Below are 22,419 nucleotides of genomic sequence, written 5' to 3' on the forward strand. Positions count from 1 at the left end.
ATGGATGAAGAATATCAGTCAATCATCAAGAATGATGTATGGGACCTTGTGCCCAGACCCAAAGGTAAGTCTGTTGTTTCCTCTAAATGGTTATTTAAAATTAAACATAATGCTGATGGTAGTATTGAAAAATATAAGGCTAGATTTGTAGCGCGTGGTTTTTCCCAAAAGGAAGGCATAGACTATGAAGAAACATTCGCTCCTGTTGTTGGATATACTTCCATTAGAACAATAATTGCTATTGCTGCTTCTAAGGGTTGGAAACTACATCAGATGGATGTTAAGACTGCCTTTCTCAATGGTGTCATTGAGGAAGAAGTCTATATTGAGCAACCTGAGGGATATGAGATTCAGGATAGATTAACCCATGTGTGCAGGTTAAAGAAAGCTCTATATGGTCTTAAACAAGCTCCTCGTGCTTGGTATGAAAAAATTGATAAATATTTGCTAAGTCTAGGCTTTTGTAAAAATGACGCTGACCCTAACATTTACTTTAAAGTAGCCAATGATGAAATGCTAATTCTAGTTCTTTATGTGGATGACTTATTTTTGACTGGTAAAGATGAACTCATTATTAGATGCAAGAAAGAATTAGCTTCAGAATTTGAAATGAAAGATTTAGGTCTAATGCATTATTTTCTAGGTCTAGAAGTATGGCAAAGATCTAACGAAATCTTTCTAAGTCAAGGGAAGTATACTATTGACATTTTGAAAAGATTTAGAATGATGGATTGTAAACCAATGTCTACTCCTATGGAATCTAACTTAAAGAAGTTAAATGTTTCTGTAGCTAACTCTAAATTTGCAGATCCATCCGAGTACCGACAGTTGATTGGATCACTGATGTATCTAGTTAACACTAGACCAGACATATGTTTTGCTGTGAATGCCCTCAGTCAGTTCATGAGTTTGCCCAAGCATGTTCACCTTGTTGCAACCAAGCATATTCTAAGATACTTGCGGGGCACAGTTGGCTTTGGGCTGAAGTATCCACGTAACACTCCAATAACCTTGGAAGGTTATTCTGATGCAGACTGGGCTGGAAGCGTCAAAGACAGGAAAAGCACCTCCGGTATTTGTTTCAGCTTGGGTTCTGCAGTGATCTCTTGGGCCTGCAGAAAACAATCCTCAGTGGCATTGAGTATTGCTGAAGCTGAGTATATTGCAGCAAGTGTAGCATCCAGAGAAGCAGTGTGGCTTCGTAAGCTTCTTGCTGGACTATTTGGTCAACCATGGGACCCTACAGTTATTCACTATGATAACCAGAGTTGTATTAAAATGTCTATCAATCCAGTGTTTCATGACAGGTCAAAACATGTGGAAACCCATTATCACTTCATTCGGGATATGGTGCAAAGGGGTGCCATTCAGCTGAAATACGTCAACACTGATGAGCAGGTTGCAGATATCCTTACCAAGCCTCTATCCAAAGTGAAGTTTGTGTACTTCAGGGATAGACTCGGTATTGTAGAAAATGAAACTCCGATTGAGAGGGAGTCTCAAGTTCAGTGATACTTTGTATTGTATAAATCCACCCTCTGCGGGCAATGTAAGGTGGTATTGTAAACTTCTCAGGGAGAAGTATAATTATTAACCATCCTCTGCGGGCAATGTAAGATGGTATTGTAAATATTAACCACCCTCTGCGGGCAATGTAAGGTGGTACTGTAAACTTCCCAGGGAGAAGTCTAATTGTTGACCATCCTCTGCGGGCAATGTAAGATGGTAGAAAGGGATCCTCTCCACCCTCTGCGGGCAATGCAAGGTGGATCCAGTCTATGCTTGTGTGCAAACTGGAAGGTTATGTAGTTCCATTATATGCTTGTGTGCAAGATGGAAGACTACAATATTCTGATTATGTAATCCATCCTTTGCATGTGTGCAAGATGGAAGATTATGGTTATGTCCTCATCCCTAATTAAGAGGGAGTGTTGTTTGTAATTAGGGTTGGGCCCTAAACCTCCAATGCATAAGGGCTGGGCCCTAAACCTCCACGTCTCAACTCCACGCCACACTAAAACATACACGCCTCATGATAGGACCTATCCTAACTTTGCATTAAGCAATTAGTAAATTAAATAATTAAAAGGGTTCTATTTTGCAAAAGCCGACATGCTAAAAGGGGTTCGCTCCTTATATAAATAAGCATTCAACTCTCACCACAAACATCAATTGTAGCACTCACTTCATGCGAAATACACAAGTTTGGAGAATGTGAACTTCAGGAAGAAAGTCTTCAAGTTGAGGCGTGAATTACATCATTAGAAGGAGGCGAACTTAGTTAAGATTGTGCAAAGTTCTTGAGGATCTGTAAATCTGGGTTAAAAGAAGAAGCAAGCTATCAGCAACAAACACACACATGACAGTGAAGCAATCTGCCATTCTTTCTGTGACAGCAACATCTACTTCTACAAGTTCTTGAGATAAGTGTTGTAACAATTGCATTACCATAATCTATAATCAGATCCGAGGATCTCTTTGGTTGGGTTTTTCCTCCTAGGAGGTTTTCCCAGGGTAACTGTGCTTTGTCCTTTTTTTTAATTTCCTTTACTATGCTTAAATCTGGAAAACAATAAATTAATTAACCTAGTTTAAACTAATTCTGATTTTTTGAGTTTTATTCAATCTGAAAGTACTAAAAACAACATTATGGTTGTCACTGTAACCCATGAATATCAATTTCTGGCTCATGGAATCCAGTTTTTATCTATTTGCATTTGAAATCCAAAAATAAGCAGTAGAGCCAAAAACTTTCAAGTGGTTGATTTTAGGTTTCCTCCCAAACCAAGGTTCTTCTGGGGTCATCTTAAAGGCCTATGTGGGAGACCAGTTCAGAAGGTACACTGCAACATAAATTGCTTCAGCCCAAAATTTCTTAGGAACATTCCTATGTTCTAGCACAAACCAGGCCATTTCGGCAATTGTGTGGTTTCTTTGCTCAACAACACCGTTCTACTCAAGAATGTAGGGTGTGGTAAGTTGGTACTTAATGTCGTGGTGTGCACAGAAGCTGAAGAAATCAATAGAACAAACCCCCCCCCCAATTATCTGACCTAAGAGTTTTGATGGGACACCCTGACTCTTTTTCAACTAAGGCTTTAAACTTCTGAAATGTAGGAACCACTTCTAACTTGTTTTTAAGAAAAAACACCCACATTTTTCTACTGAAGTCATTGACAAATAACAAAAAATACCTAGCGCCAATGACTAATGCAGTCTTCACTAGTGCAATGTTCATCAGTCCACAAGCATCTACATGAACCAGCTGCAGGACCTTGGAGGCTCTCCAAGCGTCGCCATCTAAGAAAGGAGTCTGATGTTGCTTTCCTACCTGGCAAGCTCCGCAAACACCAAGACTATGTGACTGAATCTCAAGTAACCCAACAACCAAACTCTCCCAAGTTAACTAAGAGAGATAGTGAACATTCAAGTGCCCACACCACTGATGCCAAACTATCATAATGGAAGAACTCTTTGCTGCCATGACATGCTCCTGAGAATCACCAATGTCAACAAGTCTATAAAGACCATGATCCTCAAGGCCAATAGCAATTGTAGTGCGAGTCTCCTTGTCAACAATGTTGCACTTGTGTTCACTAAATATGACATCTAGCTTCACACAATGGCACAAAATCAGACTGACTAAGAGAAGATTCAATACCATACCTGGAACATAGTATACATTGAAAAATAACAATTTTTTCTCTCCAGATTGAATCTGAACATTGCCCTTGCCGACAACAGTATACTCTTCTCCAAAAATCACATAATCATTGAAAGCCATATACTCTGAGAACCAATCCCATCGATTTGTGAAATGACGAGAAGCTCTAGAGTCAAAGTACTAAGCAGATGATCTCATATGGTCAACTGGTCTTTTGGCCATAAAAGCATAAAAAGAAAACTCCTGCTCGGTGTGCTCTACAACATGGGCCTTCTGCTAAGCCCTCCCTATTTCGATTGCTAAGATGCCAATCGTTTCCTGCAATCCTTCTTCATATGACCAAACTTGTGACAATAGTTGCATGTAATATTATTCTTGGGATTATATTGCCCTTATTGGAGGCTTTCGCAATGAATGTCTATTTAGTGGAGAATGTGCTAGTGTTGCTGCCTGTTGGTTAACAGATTTGTCACCTAACTCTATATCCTCACGCCCACAAAGATGACAAATGTAACCACAGTTGAACCAACCTAACTAAATATGAACTGGCTGATTCTTTGCTTATTTTACAAGGTGGCAGCTACCTTCTAATGATTTTCAATGAATAAACAAACAATTCATATGCTTTTAACCAGAAAGCAAATAAGGAAAGAGCTTTTAACCAGAAAGCTTTATAAAGGCATTCACAATACTAGCTATTATTTTTAGAGTTTTTCAGATTTTAAAATAAAGCCACTATGAAATACCATTCACAGCTAATATTCCACAGCAACTGAAATTTCAAATCATCCACCATTTCAACATAAATTCACTAACTGAAATCCATTTCAAAGAACAAAAAGGCATCCACACACCATAATTCAAAGCCTATGCATATATGAAAGCCACTAGAAGTTCTTCTATATTAAAAATAGCAGATAACCATATGCATAGAAGTCTTTATGTTCTAATGAGAAAAACAAAGTTTGCCCAAAAGATCCCTTCAAATTAACTAATCTACCTATTTATAGCTATAACCTTCCTATCCTTTCCGTTCCCGAGAAACGGTTACTAAAGCTAACAGTCTTGATCATGACCATTTCAAAACAAAATCCTAAAGAGCAACACAAAATATAAATCGCCTCACAACAGGTAAGGCGACAAGACCTCGGGCTCCATCGTCACGTATCGGGTTCAACTTTGCAATCCGCTTGTCGATCTCATCTGCTTTTTCTGCTTCTTCGACCAGTGTCACCAAGATATCCTCAAATTCTTCCCAATCAAAAACGGGAGCTCGAGAAAAATCAGACATGCTCAAAAGAATGTGCCACTACACAAGGTTGACATCAGGCTGCAATACAGGACCTCTTCCAACTGGGGCACCATTTTGCTGAAGTCGATTATTCGGGTTTCTTCCTGCCGATAGGTCGTCTCGTAGACATTGTTCGTGATTCTCAGCTTGTTTTGCAATCTTATCTAATAGGGTGACGGTCTTCCTATATTCACTGAAATCGGTTTGTGCTTTCCATGCAAAAGACTGTAACTGCCAGACTATATCTTCCTGCTCTAACTCTGGCCAATTCAAATCTGGATTATGAAAAGGCAGTTCATCATCATGAGGCAAGACCATTCTAATGCATGCAATTATGATGACAATTTTCCCCTTGGCTACCTTTAATGTTTTTTGCAAGAATGACAACATCAAACGAAGTAACGCATGCCGCCACCTTTTTTCATATTTGGGTTGCTTAAAGACCTTTCATGACGTGGCAATCGACGAGGTGGAAGAAGGGACGGCAAGAAGCCGTTATTCTTATCATCCTGACAGCCCCATTTAATTCCGTCGATGGCCAAGCGAAACCTATCTATACTATTACTCGTGTTGCCATCCAAGGTACCAAAACCACTAGTCTTAATTACACCAAACGTCCTTTCTTAGAACCAACAATGTCCTTTAAATTTTTGAGAGTTGGACATCCGCCCAACACAAGGAGCATCGAAGAGTCGGGAGATTGGGAGATCGAGCAACTTCATAACCAACAAACTCCTTACAAAAGCATCCACAAGCCAAACCTCCTAAAGGTGGTGGCATTATACGAACTTCCCTAAGCTGATCGGTCGATCGGGTAGTTCTAAAAGTTGAGAACTCCGCAACAGAAGTTAAGGAATTCGGAAAGGCCGCAATAAAAGCTAAAAAGAGGAAAAGTGGAGGGGAGCTACTTTTCAAAGTTTAAAAATTTTATAGGCAACACTGCCAAACTGTTGTTTCCATCTATCTTAATGCAGAAGATTGTTGTAGAAGTCAAGAAACTTGAGATCAACACTAGTGGAAGTGATATTGAGCGTCTCAATAAAATGCTCGTAGGACCAAAGTAAACTCTTGAGCGTAACCACCATGTATTCTTCCTCCATTGTGCGACCAATTGCTTCTAGTTGATCACGTATATCCTTGATCTTCATAAGATGCTCCTCAAAGACATCTCATCATCCATCATCATGGAAAACAACATGATCTTCAGAAAGAACACTCGGCTTTTGTTGGACGTTTCATGAAGGTCCTTCAAATGCTTCCAAATTTTTGGAGTGGTCTTACCAAACGAGACTTGAGGGAGCTAATCATCAGTGATGGATAATTTGAGGAGCATGACTACTTCTCGATTGCGCTCATCATATTTGTCTTGATCTTTTCCCGTTGTTGAAGGTTGAGTCGTAGTACCCAAAATGACCTCATCCAGACACCGATATTCAAAGATGGCTAACATGCACTGTTTGCACATGTTATAATTGCGACCATTGAACTTCTGACTACTTTCCAACATAACATTCATCAAAGACACCATCGTTCACACTTTCTGATGCACAAAATGTCACACATGACTGCAAACTTTAAAACAAGTCAAAAAATGACAAAGCTTGCGGGCACAAATCCCAAGGCTATGCAAAAGATTGATGGATTGATCAAAATCAATCAACGTGCACAAATCCCAAGATTAAAAAAATGTAGAAAGTAGGACCCCTTATTTTGTTAAAAAATAAATCAAAAACTTGAACACCTACAAAAAAACGTTGTACTTGCACAACAAAACCCTAGCCGCAAGCACCCACGATCTACAAACCCAAAAACCCTAGGTTGCAAATATAATTACATAAATCATAAGAAACCCTAGTCAATTGTTCTTAGAGAGAAAAACGGCGATATTTCTATGGAAGTAAAAATGCAATAGACTACTACAAATAACAAATCCAGCACACCCACGATCTGCAAAAAAATACCACAAATGCTGACACACGAAAAGAAAAAGACTAGAAAACATCATCGCACAGGAAAATGATCAGAAATCACAATGTTTGAACAACCCTTGGCCACCAAAAAAAATTGTGTCATGGAAAACATGCCTATTGCGGTGAACTAAAACCCTTGGCACGCAAAACAAACACAAAGCCTTCATCATCACTCAAGCAAAAAAGAATGCACTAGTCATGTAAAAACAAAAGACAATGTCCACACAATCACTCGGAAAATCTTTCGGAAGCCCGTGCATAGCAAAAACAGAAAAACAACATGATTTCCACAAACAAATCCAAGTTTTTGCCCATTAAAAACCTAAGGGAAAAAAACATCAAAAAAAACTTTCAAATTTGCCTTCAAAATGACTTTAAAAATAAATCCTCGATTTTTAAAAAAATCATAGGAAAAATTTTGAAAATGCCCACGAATTTTATTTGAAAAAATAATTCGCAAAAAAAATTTAAAATGGCTCTGATACCATGAAATGATAATTGATTGAATAAACAATGGAGATGCAAAGCTCCATTTAAACGCAATTACAAAGATGATGTTTCTAAACGAAACAATAGTTAACTAAAAATGAAAATAGAAACTAGCTAAACTTACTAAAGTACATTAAATGACCATTAAATAAGAAATATTCTAATATTACTCTAATAGGCATAGGCATAAAAAAAATTAGCAATGGTCACATCCTGTGTTTGCACATTGACCATAATTGCGACTGTCCTTGGCCTCTCAATACACCTAATCTTCCTTTTTTCTCGTGGCAATATCACTACTACCACCTAAGACACAACATTCGGCAAATATCAACCATGAAATTCGGTTCTTGCTGAATGTCAAATATTTATAAAAAAATTGATAAAAATCGCCAATTATTCATACGAAGAAATCGGCATTTTTTTCATTAAACATTTTAAAAGTGATAGTTTTAGAGTTTTGTGATAGTTTTTAGGGTTTCCCAACCATTTTTTTAATGAAGAGCTGTTCTCTAGCCCCTTAAATGCACAAATCAATACGACTCTTGAATGAAAGCAATATTGAGTGTTTTGGTTCTGCGAGTCTGAGTGCATTATGAGGAGAGGCGACTCCATATTTTTTGGCGAGTGGTGAATACAGACTGCATATTTTGGCAAGGCAAATATATAGACTACATCTCAAAGAGAATCCACTGGTGTCGTCGCTACTTTTTGTGAAGAGCCGAATCCCTACAAATGTCGTATTTTGTGGAAAGGTGAATCCCTTCGCTGCCTCTCCCTCTACCACCACCACGCTTGTTGAGGAAGGCCATTTTATTTATATAGTTGTTTTAGCCTTTTAAGTTTAATTTTTCAAGACTTCAATATAGTTTATAACCTACATTTATTAATATATTTTTACAAAATGTATAGTATAAATCAAATACTTTAAAATACTAATTGTTAATTTTTTCATAATATAATATATAAATTTTAAATGTTATATAATAATTAAGTATACCATATATATTAATATTGTTATCTCGAAAAACTATTATATTAAATTATATAATAGATTTTAATTATTTTATATTTTATTAAACTTAATTTTATAAACATACATGTTAAATAATATAATTATAAAAGTGCTATATGATGCATTTTTAGTGTTTAATAATAGGATTAAATTTACTAATTCCAAATTGCAAAATTTATTTTATTTAGTTGTTAAAAAAATATTTATTATAACTAGATTTAATATTTATTTATTTATAATTTTCCGTTTTATAATAAATTAACATATCATATTAGAATAATCAATTTAAATATGAAGCTAGAACTCAACAAACGTAAAAATATTAAATCAAATTCAACAAATATACTAAACTTTAACATATTTAATTTAAATTTAACAAGCATATTTTTTAATTATTTAATATTGTATTGTTTTATTCTACAATTAATATATTTAAATATTTAAAAAAAAGTTTCAAGATTATTGAGGTTGACAATAAAAAATTTATATTTTTTTTAAAATAAAATTATATAGGTCGAATTTAATCCAAATTTTCACCCTTGCTGAACTTCATCTAAATTTGAACTCGAATTTGAACAGTGTGACTTTGACTACCACTACCAACCATGGATAGCATAGGCATAGATGATTGTCAAAAACAATGTATGGGCATTGTTACACTTTTAGACCTCATTTTTGCCTCCATACTTAATCTATGAGCCTCTAGCTTCTCATCCTCCTTTATTATTGGACAAACCTTAACTCCATGGCTAGTAACACCCAACAAACGAGAACATACCCTTTTCTAGCTCCTAAAATCTTTCTTGCAAATGTGACACAAGCACACCCTACTCCCTCCTAATTTTTTCTTTTAAGCATCTCAAGTTATCACAAGTTGTAAAAGAGGTTTTTTTGAGTTAAAAGGACCCTTTGCATAAAGTTTCAAGGCAAGGCAAGGCTGCTCAAATGGATTCAGTGACTCTACACTCCTGACACTTCCACATACTAATAAGGCTGAAACTCTTACATTTATTTCATTTTATTCCACTTTATTGTCACTACTCTCTCATTGTCACTGCTGCTCATGTCATTTTGTGAGATATAATGCAAGTTTAAACTGAAAAAATGAAAAGAAAAAAAATTCAAACATTTCTTACTTTAAACTTTGAAAAAAAAAATGATAGAATGACTTACCACCTCTTTAGAACGGCCAATCACCATGATCTTCCCCCAAACTTTGGGGCCCACCAACAAGCATTAATATAATTTTTTTGAAGCATAAGGTTGTTATAGTACTTAAGTTTTGACCTAACCTAAATAGTGAACTTTTAAATTGTATATAGTTGCATTCTTAATAACAATATTTTCATCTTTATTTCTTGTGTTCACTTGATCCCCTCATATGGTATCAGATTCAATATGAAATTCGATATGAAGGGCCTAGTTCTATAAGCTTCAGAGTTTTATTGTGTAGCTAGCTCAGATGCCTTCTAGGGCCAACCTAGTGCACAAAATGCCAAGTGGCCTGTCGGCCTTGGCATTGGATATCTCAGTTGTATGAGTCTAATTTGGGGCAGGCCCTATTTGGGCGAACCACTTGTATGTAAATTGTGATTAAGTTAAAATGTAACTTGCAACTAAGGGAGACTCATATGTAACTTGTAATATATGGGTCTGACCCTATCCTTGGCACCAAAAGTATATGGACAACTTGAGGTCTATTGAGGTCTATTAGGAGGTATTGATTCATATATATGCAAGGTCATGATTGCATCAATAGACAGCAAATTCAACAACATGGAGGACATGTAATGTGCTAGGGGGTGACGATAAGAGCTTATTGTCTATGGTTGGGAAGGCAACAGATCTGATGTTGGCCTGTGGTTAACGAGCACTACCATAAAATCAATAGAGAGATTGTACACCAAATCTTCAAAGCCTGATCAAAAAGAGTGTTTATTGCAAAATTTTGGTTTGGGAGATGGAGGGGGAGCAAAGGTGTAATTAGCAGGGAAAGAAATTGCATTAAAATTAATTTACATAACAACATAGTTTTAAAAAAGAATTTTATAAGGAAAAGATCATGTGATTAGAAAAGTGGAAAATAAGAGGTATTCTTTATATCATGGTGACAGAAGGGAATAAAGTACTTGCAAGGGAATGAAAACTATGAAACAATGTCTCACAAAGGAACCTGACTGCAACCGTGGACACTGTAATATATTTGTGATAGAAATAATGAAGAGTTGCACTCTTTCAAAGGTGAAAGGGTGTGTCTCTTGCCAAAGGGCATACATGATGAAGAAAAGTGACCTCTCCTTCACATTGAGAGATATAAAGGAAAGGAATTAAAAGCATTCGGTGACAACACCATCGATCAGATCAGATCAGAACTGTTATTAAGTTACAGGCAGTATCATCATTGTTCTTGGTGGTATGCATGGGAATGTGCTTAATATATGAAGTCTGATAATGTTCTTATGCAGAATTTAATATTAATATTAATATAGACTGCAATATGTATGACAGTCATACTTAGTTTCATATCAGTGGCAGACCAGATCTGACGCATGTCAGATCTGTCTGCCTTTACAGCCACTAAATATACTAATAATTGATGTTTCTAGGCAGAGGTAGCATTAATAACTTATATAATAAGTAATTAGCAAATACATAAATAACTGATAATATACTTTAATTCGTTTATTTATGTATGTATATATATTCAAATCAGAATAAGGATAATAGATTTATATATGATAATGATGTTAGTAAGGTTTATATTCGCTTGATAAACATACATATATACTTGTAAATATATGTTATTATGAATATAATGAATAAATTTATTCGATTATATTTTCTTAAATTATTTATATGTGTGTCTTATCTTGTAATCAATCAAAGGAATGAATGGAGGAAGTTACTGAATTGCAGTTTACCAGTTCTCCCAAGCTAAGTAGGCCACCCTAAGGGATGGAATTATCATAGTGGGACGTTCCTAGCTCTTGTGGGCCAAGATGTGAGTTATCATAGTGGGATGTTGCACGCTCTTGGGCTTAGTTGGGTTGAGCACTTTGTAGGCACCCTTGCAAGGCTTTCCTACCAAACTAAACTATGATTGGTTATGGGTAGAAAGACATGTTTATCATTCTATGTAATATATTTGTTATTAATCCATGTATTTATTTGTCTATTCCTCAGTTTATTGAATGACTAGATGAAGTTACTCTTATATAGTGAAAAATGATAAACTATATTGTGAAATTACTAATTTAGGACAATATTCAGGTAATCACTAGTTGGGGACATTACATTAAGCCTATTTCCCATAGGCTAATAGGGATGATAAGGTAAAAAACAACTTTAGTCGTCTGAGTCACTTTATGATATAGCTTATAAAAAAATTGCATAAAAGTTATTTTTAAGAGAGGATCAATAAAGTGTCACTAGGACAAAGAGCCAAAAGTAATGTTTTATTAGAAAGCCTTTCTAGACACTTCAAATAAAGTTTTGGAGGGCAAGGAGAAAAAGAATACAAAAATCAATAATTTTCCAGTGCATTGTTATATAAACCCCTTTTTCCTGAAGATCAAACACTTGTGTTCGTCTTTTTGCCTAAAGATGAAAACTCTTTTGGCATCAAAATTTGGAGCACAAAAACTCTATTATCCATTTGAGCAATTCTGTTCAAGGATTGCCATTGTGTGGAAAGCTTGCTATTATTTTTCAACTCCAGTTTGTGATAGCAGATTTCAGTATGCTTATGAATCTGATATTTCAGATCAATTTTGAGGTGATTTCAAAATATCTTAATAATGGTAGGTTGCAAATGTTTTATTATTATAATGTGATACTTCTATTGTTTGTTGGTTGTACCATAGAAATATCTGATTGTAGCCTTTGTTAATACAGTCACACATATTATGGAGTGATATTTACATTATTTTTACGAGCCATACCTTTCCTTAGAGTCCATCACAGTATCGTACTATTCCTGCAGCATCATACAAGTCTAAGTTGAAGACTATTGAAAGGCAAGTTAATACTTGTCATAACACCTCGGGAAAGGATCACAACATTGTCATATGCTGCTCTATGAATTTATAGAACCTTTAAGTCTGACACAGCATCCAAGTCATCATTACTTTCTGCCATACCACTTCCTCATGGACTATTCTACATTTGACAGACAGAAGTAATTTAACATTGGGTGTCACACAAGACAACAAGGAAAGAACTTTTTAAGGAGAAACTATTTTAATTGGCTGTCGTACCCGACAAAAATGGAGTCATGATTCTTCAAAGGATTGGGATTTGTATTATTAAGCAACTGTCATACATGATATTTGTCAATGAAAGGTATTAAAAGGAAATCACACCATATCGTTGATTTATTATTACCTTGAGTGGTCATATGGTTGAAATTGAGATTGATTCTCATTACTATCTGTCATACCATCTGCAATATTATTTTTGCATTAATAATTTCTAATTCTTAAGTATTAATATCTGTTGTTCTGCACATTCCTGCATCAACCATACAAAGGTTTCAACTATCATCTGGTATTTTCATTATTAAAGACTTGTTCCTTGATTTTATATCAAATCTTTCTGTACTAATTATTACATCTTTCAGAGGTGACTTTTAGTAGACAGAAATTCAAAGTTTGTGGTGTTAATCCAATACCAATTTTGCATTGTTTCATAATATCATTCTGTGTGGTTCTCTACCAAATTTACTGTAAATTTTGTATTCATTTTATAAGGATTGCCACCAAAACCAATATTGTATCTTTGACTTACATGCATCGTAAGTTGTGTGGCTTGCCACCAACAAGCATTATAATTTTATATTACTCATATCCTTTCACCGTATGCTCTCACCCTGCCCACATCAGGATCTTGATGATAAAAAATTGTTCAAGTTGATGCATCGCATTGTGAAACTTGTGAAAAATCAGAAAATTCGGTTTGGGACATTACATTAAAGTACAACATATTCTTAAAAACCAAGTCTATGTTAAGCCTAGATGTGCTTTAAGTGAAATTCAAATCAAGTGGATCCTCAAAGCCTTAGAGAAAAACAGAATGATAGGTAGTATTTGAGATCGTCTACAAATGGGGCTGAGTAATTTGGTTATTGATGTCTTTCATGCTTCAAGGAAAATAAAGGAAATAACCACATTTTAAGCCATCATATATACAATCCCCATGTGGTTGGAAGATGGATGACCACAAGGACCAACAGGACCATACCCAATCAAGAGAAACAAAACATTCTCCAGCAAAAATTCCCATTCAATCTCATAAATGACATGTCGAGCGCATTCAAGGTTTTTGAAAATTGTAGGGTCATGAAAGACCTATTCTAGGAGGAAACAACGAAATTTGGTCCAAGATTATCTAGGGGAGTTCAGTTGTATCTCACCTTCAATAAGACGGTGATGACAATCTGACTTATGATTTTCCATACATACACAAAAAGAGAAGCAAGCAATTGGTTTGGTATCTCTCGGAGAATATCAAGCAGCTTTCCTAGAGTATTATTTGGGATAAAAATTTCAGTCACAATTCATGTTACACTGTTAAGTTATTTGTGACAAAATTAGTTAGGAGATAACTGCCACGTATTCAGATAAAAGGGAATGCAGTGAATGCATCTTACATAATATTTTTATAATGCTCATCACATTACTTCAATACACATCCATCCGATACTCATTTGCCACATCATATAAGAAAGGATAGAGGACAAGACTGTGAGACATCCATAAAAGAAATGGTCAAAATCTTCAATCAAAATTAACTTTGCAGAGCAACTAGCAGCTGCCCAATTCTTTGCTAAACTGTTGCTGATGTCTTTCAAAAAGGTGAAAAAAATAACCTGAAATTGTGGTATTTTTTATTTGCTCGGCAATTTTTGCTGCTTCAGCATTAGCTTGCTGGATCCTGTCAGCTTGACTGCCCGCAAACTTTTTTCTGTAGTATTCAACCTCTTCATCTTTCTAGACCACAACACAAATAAAGGTCACAGCTTGAAAATTATTAACCTTGAAAGTAGTTTCCCTATTAATAATACCTTTTTAATTGGAAATAAAGGAATTTGCACAGATAACAATGATAGAATTCAAAGGTAATGGGGCAATACCATTTCTAAAAACAGTGGTTCTGGGTTTCCAATAGTGTGACCAGAGGGAACAATGTCCCAAGGCCTTCTGGCCTTTTCAAGGTCTCCCTTTTCATCAGAGAGTGATAATGTTTCAAGCGACAGATTGAGCTGTTCTAGCACCTGTAAAAGGTATTCAATATATAATCCTCCAGTTCCACTTAACAATGGTAGAAGCTTATGGAATTTTAAAAAAATATTATTGAAAAGAACTCATATTGGAAGCAGCATCAGACCTGCACAAAGATGGCTTACAGGTCTGGCAAATTCCTTGATCATTAATGACTAGTTCTCACCTTGTATGAAAAAGAAGGCATAAAAGGCTCCAATAAAGTTGCCAACAGATGTACAAGGCCAACTGAAGTCTTCAACACAATGGCACATGCTTCTGGGTCTTCGTTGTAAAGTTTCCAGAATTGACTATCCTATGTTTTGTAACAATAGCATGTATCTTTTAATTTTAATCGCAGAACATTAACCATGAAAAATTAAGATTTAAAAACCAAAGAATAATGGAAATTAGAAAGAAGATTACTTGTAAGTAACCATTTCCTTCTGTGGATATGCTCATTGCTGTTCTCAAACCCTGTTTAAGCTTAACCTAAATGCAGGAGGAATCAAGAAATAAGCTAGATTTAGAATATGTGAAAAGATTATAGAGTTCAAAATTTTACAAAAAACTTTTGCTTTTTATTAAAATAAAATAATAGAACATGCATCAACTGATTAAAAGAAACAAATCTTATTACTTTCTCCATAGCCTCAACATATTGTTCAACTAATTTTCCAACTCTCTCGCCCAGATCAGCAGTTAGCTTATGCATCTCAGCATTTTGAGCATCTGGGACAACAGACCCATAACCTTGACCTGTATGCGATTGAATATACATCACAAATCTGTGTTTTGACCTGTATGCAATTGAAAATAAGAAAACTAGCACATAGAACAAATACTCACCCAAAGGTTTTGCAAGAAAACTCAAGGAACGATGAATAAAGTTACCCAAATTTTTTAGCAATTCATTATTTTGTTTTGCTTGAAGATCTGCCCATGTAAAAAGTGTGTCTGACACCTGAAGTTCAAAAAATAAATAGTAAGAAATCTAGTCAAAAGATTCATTATCTTTCGTGGAGAATATTGATAGAACAGATAGAACGGAGATTCCTATGAAGAGCTGCAAATTTGAGAATAATGATCTCTCCAACGCTCACCTCGGGCCTATTTGTCAGCAAATAATACCGCCAAGTCTCAACAGGGATATTGGTGCTCTTGGCATCATTACCAAACACACCAATCCCCTTGGTTTTAGAAAATTTTCCTATGAAAATAAATCAGCAATTAAAATATTAGACAAAAACAATAATTGGCATTAGATTACAGAACTCAAAGCAGGCCATAGAACAAGGATGTGAAGCCACATCAAATGATATGGTTCTGTGCATTCAACTTAGCCAGAAACAATTAGGTTAGACATTGCAAAGGACTTTCTAGCTGATACTTTTTAAAATGTGAGGAACAACATCACATATACAAATTCATGTAAAGACATTTCAATAGGAAGCCAACCTGCTTCATAATTTAAGTATTCAGTAACACTAATTGTCTTCATCAAAGTCCACTTCTCTCCTGTTCCAAGCAGTGTTGAAGGAAATAGAACCTGTGTCATAGAGATACATAAGTAAAGATTCCAAGAAAAGAAATTAACAAAACTTGCATCCCAATGAAATATCACCTCTTTCATAAGTTAAAGAAAGACAAAATTATATATAACTAGGAGACTGCGTGGATTATAAAAGATACATGAGCACAAGAAGCGACCATCGGCATCCCTGATATCTCAACAGATAAAAAAATCATAACAATTAACAATGGTATACAAAAAAAGATAAACTAAACCATTAAAAAGGCCAGAATAATGGAGAATGGAATTCCCAAGACAAAGAAAACAAAAATAGCCAAATCCAACTTTGTATTCAACATATTTTACAAGAATTCTTAAGTTTGACAAACTCCTGTGTAGTGATGGATTATGTGCAAGCCCAATCACATGTAAATCCTGTGATCATCAAGAGAAATGAAGAGTTCAGTGCTGAGTTGAAGCAGAACTGGAACGTGCCCTTTTAGGATAGACATTGAGCATGTCCTGGCTTGGAGATATAGCAAACAAAAAAACAATGTTTTTGTGTCTCGGATTAAAAAAACACCACACAATGAGTCAACAAAGCTAATTGATTGTGACCTCATAGAGCTAGGGTTGAAGCTCTCCGAACACAGTCTAACGAGGCAAGTATACACTATGCATGCAGTCAAATGGGAGTCTTATAGACACTATCCTTTAGCAGAGGCTTGTGTACTCCATAGTTGAGGTCACATGTTTGAATCCGGAGCGGGGTAGGGTCATGCACCTCATTGAACAAAAATGCCAGTGTTCCCTAAGGACACATCCTCAAGGTTTTCACGTCATTCTGGAGCCAAAAAAAATGTCATACGGATGGAGAGATGGGGATGGAACGTTCTCACTAATTCACCCTTTTTTCAAAATTTTAGGTACTTCCTAAGGTCTCTCCCTCAACTTGGGGGTGTCTTTCGAGGTGTTCCCCACAAAGGGTACCATGGGATGTTCCCAACATACCAATGACATCCCCAACATTCTTGTGGCATCCCCCACAAGGTCCCACTAACACAACACAAATATGAACACTCGAAATTTTAAAAAAAATTCATAAAATCATAAAATATTGTGGTGGGCCGATAAGGTCCTAACATAAAAGAAATATATTTGATTCCTACTGCCCTGGTCCACTATAATTTTCTTGTTTTCATTTGCATTTTCAGATTTTTGGTTTTGCAAGCAAGAAAAGAATTCAAGATGTTGAAAAGTGAAGAGAGGCGAAAGAAACTAGAATGTCTTTGATTTTGTAGTTTTTTCTTTTTATTGATTTTGTTTTGTTTTGAAATGTCAAATACTTGGCCAGATCTGCAAATGCTATAAAGTTTTGTTTTAAAACTTCAATACTGTTATAATCAGACCTCCAATGCTTACAAATTAATAAATTTTAACTTGTAAAGCTACTACTTTTTATTGTTTTTGGCAGGTAAAAGCTGTTGTTTTTTATTGTTTTGGTCTTGCAAAATCTATTTTTTAGGCTCCGCTGTCTAAAAAAGCTTCTTGTTTTTTGTTGCACCTGTTTTCAAGGATGAGTTAATTCAGCGCCAACAAAAACCTTTATTTTGGTGATGAATTTGAGGGAACCATGGAAGAATAAGCTGAGGCCAGCCAAACCCATGCAATTTTGTTGAAAGTGCATTGCAAATGGATTGCCCATGTGCCAAAGGCCTGTTTTACAAGAGAAATCTCTTTGCGTCAATTTGCAATGTTTCTTGACACTAATAAGGCAACTAATTCGGGAGTTGGTACTGGAAATGCAACATTTGCCTAGAGGATTAGAAGGGCGGCACTACAAGAGTTAATGCACAACTTTTACATATCCCTTGTGAAAGCATTGAAGCTTGCACCAAACTCACAATCCAGAAGAATGTAATAATCAAATTATTTTAGGGATACATCGCTACACCAACAATTTCCTCTACAACAAAAGGTTTAGGTAAACCACCTGCATTTCAAACATTTGAGGTGAGTGTGGTGGAATAAAGGAGGAAATGAAGGATCGTAAGTTCATCATCAACAAACCCAATTACAGAAATTAATTAACTCACCCCCAGATTCACCTACAACTTGGGCAAAGTCAGTAGCAATGTGAATACTCACAAGAAACCAGCGAGTAGTCATCACCAGCTTAACATGTATTGCAGACACAACTGACCAACTTTGAAAACCCTCATATGTGGTTTGAAAACCTAACAACCACATTCAAAATATGCACTTCAAACACTGAAAATACACACACAAGTTGTCCATTTAGTTGCAAAGTATTTGAGTTGTATTTGTTTTGTCAGGCACCGATTGCAAAGTCTACTAAACATTATCCACATATCTTTCCATTAATTGGAGCGTAAACAAAAACAATGAGAGCATCCACAAATGTTTTCAGTGATTAAGACTTCACAAGTTCTTTTCAAGTATATGCCAATGTAATGTCCCCAATTTTTCAGGTTCTCTAGCAAGCTTTAGTAGCTGACACTTTGGGTTCACGTCAGCTTGTTCAGATGAGTAATCTGATGTTTCCGATGTGTTCAACTAGTTTGGTACAGTTATACGCCACTTTCCAAAGTGATTTCTGGCCTTTGGATTGGTCTCCAAGAATCTTGGAGAAGCCGTCTATTTTTAGTAAGTCACCCGATCAGCCTCGTTTGCTATTATTCATCATCAGGATCACTCCCGTGTGATCGGAACTTGATTCCGATGTGTTCTAACAAGTTTTCGCAAATTTGGTGCATTATTGAGTTATTTTAATTATTTTACTAAGGTTGATTAAATTTAATTAAAATATTTAATTCCAACCTTAGTGTTATAGCTCGTTGGAACCGGGGCGAAAGGTTTTAAATCTTGGGTGCATAAAACAATGACCTTAAGTGTCAAAATATTATTATATTAATGAAAGAGGTATTTTCAGAGGAAAAAGGAGTTCAAATTAATAAAGTGACTATTAAATTAATAGTACATTATTTATAAAGTCACTTTAATTTTAAAAGGGACTTAAGTGAGAAGTGTTATTTTGAAAAGGAAGTTATTTATCCCACATTCTTGGTGCATTGGGATTGAAGCCCAAATGAGGTCTTAAATAAGGGCATTTAATGCTGGAAACGACATCTTGGAAATTGTGTTATTTGGGAGTTGTATTTCTGGATTAGTTCTGGAAATCTTTTGGCTCTTGAGGACAAAATCCCTCTTGGGTTACATTTCTTACGCCTGTGAAAGACCAGGTCTGAGAAATATTCTAAACAAATTGGCACTGAATGGTACATTGGCAAAGTGATTCTGTCAGGTTGTGAAGAACTCGCAGCACTCAGGTATTTGTTCAGTTTCCAGCATCAAAGAATGTAGTTGCAATTTGATTATTGAATTGAAGGAAGGTTTGCTTGAACATTCTAGAAAAGTATAGTTGTTCCAGATTCGACATGGCAGTACAGGGACAAATCGCAGACTCCGGTAAGTGTCAAGTCTCCATCAATCAGCGCTGAAGTAGTTTATAGAGAGTTATGTTTTTGGAAGGGGAGTTAGTATCCCACGTCTGCAGCAGTCATTCGACATTGGCTGCAAAGCACACAGCGAGTCCCTTGGTAGCCACTGCTTTACATTCAGGCCGTAACAGCCTGGTCCAGTTCGTGGCGAATCTTGGCATGTGTATTGGAAGAGAAGTTCGCTGTTAGTAGAATGTGGCGGGAGTCACGGTGGGAAGGCGGACAGCACAAGTATTGTCTGCTGTAGCACCACTGAACAGTGCACGTGTGCTATGTAGGAAGATCATGGACACCAATAGGCAACATAGTCATAAACCAGCAACTGGAAAAAGGCTCTTCAGCAACCAGGATATATAACAGGTGCTCTGAGCTGTTATTTGTGTGTGTTATTGATTCATTGAGACTGTATTGTTCGAAAAAATCTGAGAATGAAAACTCTTGTCCTTTGGCTGTTAAGAAATTGGAGATTGAAATTTGCTAATCCAAGTTACTTGGTTGCTTATTCATAGTGCTAAACTGTTCGAACTTATTGCTACATTAATGCATGAGTGTGGAATGAATGAGTGTATGCAAAACTATTAAATCGAACACACCAGATATCATCCAAGCATCAGATAAATTCAAGAAAGGAAGAAACAACCCTTTATGGATAGCCAGCCAACTGTTTGACAAAAAAAGCAACATCAAGTTTGATAAGGAAAATTATATCAAAAGTGGGTGGAAAGAAATGTCAAGTGCTGAAATTAAATGTCTCAGTACTAACGACAGAGTTCTAATTTTCTGAATATTACATGAAAACATATATTTGTTCAAGCTATGTTATTGACATTATTATGTTCAAGAAGTGAGTTAATTGTGTTACAACGCAAGTAACCAGAAAATAGCCCATACTCAGAAAAAATTCAGACCATTAGTTGAAAAGCATGCCAACTGTTTGATAGGAATTACTTCAGAGTTGTGACAATCAATTTAGAGCAGAATAGGGTGGTATCTTACAGCCAACCTGTTGACGTGTTTTTTAACCAACGGTCACTTTACTCTCTCTTGATCAAAGTACAATTGTATGCTAAGATTGCAATAAGTTCAAACAATCGACTCCAAGGTTCCTATCAATACGTGACTCAATTGGCCTGATGTGATATGCTGGTAATACAAGGGGACTTACATTTGAATCATTCTTTCACTTCTTTGTTGTGGCTGGAACTTCATCATCAAATATAGCAATTCTATGATGCTTCTTTGAACAAACTAAACTGAAATGGACTGAAAATAAAGGGGAAAGGGTTAGAAGGATCTAAATCTACTCCTAAGGGCAGTGATATCAATAGATGATGCTTTAGTGGACAAATTCCAAATAAACCAAGCTCTGCTTCGCCAAGTTTAACTACAACTCTGCAAGAACCGGTGCAATCTTCTAAAAATGTTGAATGATTTTCACATTGAAAAAGTGCATTTGAATACCCAACATGATGCAATCCAAACGACTATTCACAATCGAACTTAGCACAGATTTGGTGGTTCAGGCTAACTTTACATTGCAGCTTATAATCAACAAGAAGTAAAACGTATGAACCATGGAAATTCATCAAACACCATTACATTCTCCATTGAAATCAAAGCATTATACTACTTCTACTCTAAGTGAGGAAGGTGAAACCATGCAAGTTTTGAAAAAATAACTTAAATGGACACCATCAAAGAACAATGTTTCACTGTTATTATCTCAATAACTTATCGCAACAATTTCATACAAATCTGCCTCCTTTTACAAATGAGGGGGGTACCCCTTTATCTAGGCCTTGAGCCACCATTACATGCAAAACCCTAATTAGGGTTTTCCCTGAAAGATTCCCCACACATGATGCAACAAGGTGGGAATCAACAATAAATGCCAATTATGCCCATATACAATTAATTACAATCCTGCCAAAAATGGCACCCATAAAGCATTACTTAACCATTACATTCAAAAGGTGCCCACTATGCAATCAATGCACCCTCATGCAAAAGATCACCCATTGTGCAATAAAAATTCCTCCATGCAAAACTATTCACACTGCCAAAAATGCCCATCATTCCCTCGTGTGACGGTTGCATGCAAAAGAATCAGCCACTAGCTCAACATGCGTTGACCTAGCTGCTACTTGGTGAGAAACCCTTGGAGAGAGAATTTATAGAGATAAAATTTGATCCAGAAAGAATTTTCTTGAGATTTTGAATTTGCCCTGTCTTGGAGGAGATTTTCCATCAATTTTTAACATCTCGTATTTTTTAGGAATTTTTCAATTTTGAGTTCCAAGGTCCAAGAGAGAGAAAATTCACTTGCTTAGCCAAATCTGAAAAAAAATTGAAATTCAGACAAGTTTTCATGCCTGAAATGGAATTTTTCAAAAAAACAATTTCCAGGGGGGGACTTTATTTTCAATTCTTATCCTTGTCTGCGAGTTTCTATGCCTTGGAATTTGATCTCCAAACTTGGGTGTTGGAATTCATGTCAAGGAGGAATTTTCAACTCATTTAACTTTTCCCTTGACGCCTTGGGATTGGCGCCCACCCTTGTCCTTGGGCACCAAATTGCCAACATGGAGGAATTTAATTTTCAAATACATTTCCTTGATACCCTCATTCTAGCACCCCATGCCTGACTAGGGCATTGTTTCCATGTAGTGGAGGATCTGTTCCCTTGCTCACTTTTTCCT

The 22,419-nt window shown here is 36.0% G+C and overlaps 1 protein-coding gene across 1 annotated transcript in view; it reads right to left on the reverse strand.

Annotated features, from left to right (window-relative positions):
* Positions 1 to 22,419, reverse strand: part of LOC131063812 (probable methionine--tRNA ligase) — a 111,486-nt gene that overhangs the window by 55,336 nt on the left and 33,731 nt on the right. The window contains exons 8-15 of the mRNA XM_057997755.2: positions 16,145 to 16,235; positions 15,790 to 15,896; positions 15,536 to 15,650; positions 15,327 to 15,445; positions 15,113 to 15,178; positions 14,874 to 15,002; positions 14,560 to 14,700; positions 14,296 to 14,416 (exon numbers count right to left, since the gene is read on the reverse strand). Of these exons, the coding sequence (XP_057853738.2) occupies positions 14,296 to 14,416; positions 14,560 to 14,700; positions 14,874 to 15,002; positions 15,113 to 15,178; positions 15,327 to 15,445; positions 15,536 to 15,650; positions 15,790 to 15,896; positions 16,145 to 16,235 (889 nt within the window). The remainder of the gene's footprint in view (positions 1 to 14,295; positions 14,417 to 14,559; positions 14,701 to 14,873; positions 15,003 to 15,112; positions 15,179 to 15,326; positions 15,446 to 15,535; positions 15,651 to 15,789; positions 15,897 to 16,144; positions 16,236 to 22,419) is intronic.

Source organism: Cryptomeria japonica, chromosome 8 (genome assembly GCF_030272615.1).
Source record: "Cryptomeria japonica chromosome 8, Sugi_1.0, whole genome shotgun sequence".
NCBI classification, from domain to species: Eukaryota; Viridiplantae; Streptophyta; class Pinopsida; order Cupressales; family Cupressaceae; genus Cryptomeria; species Cryptomeria japonica.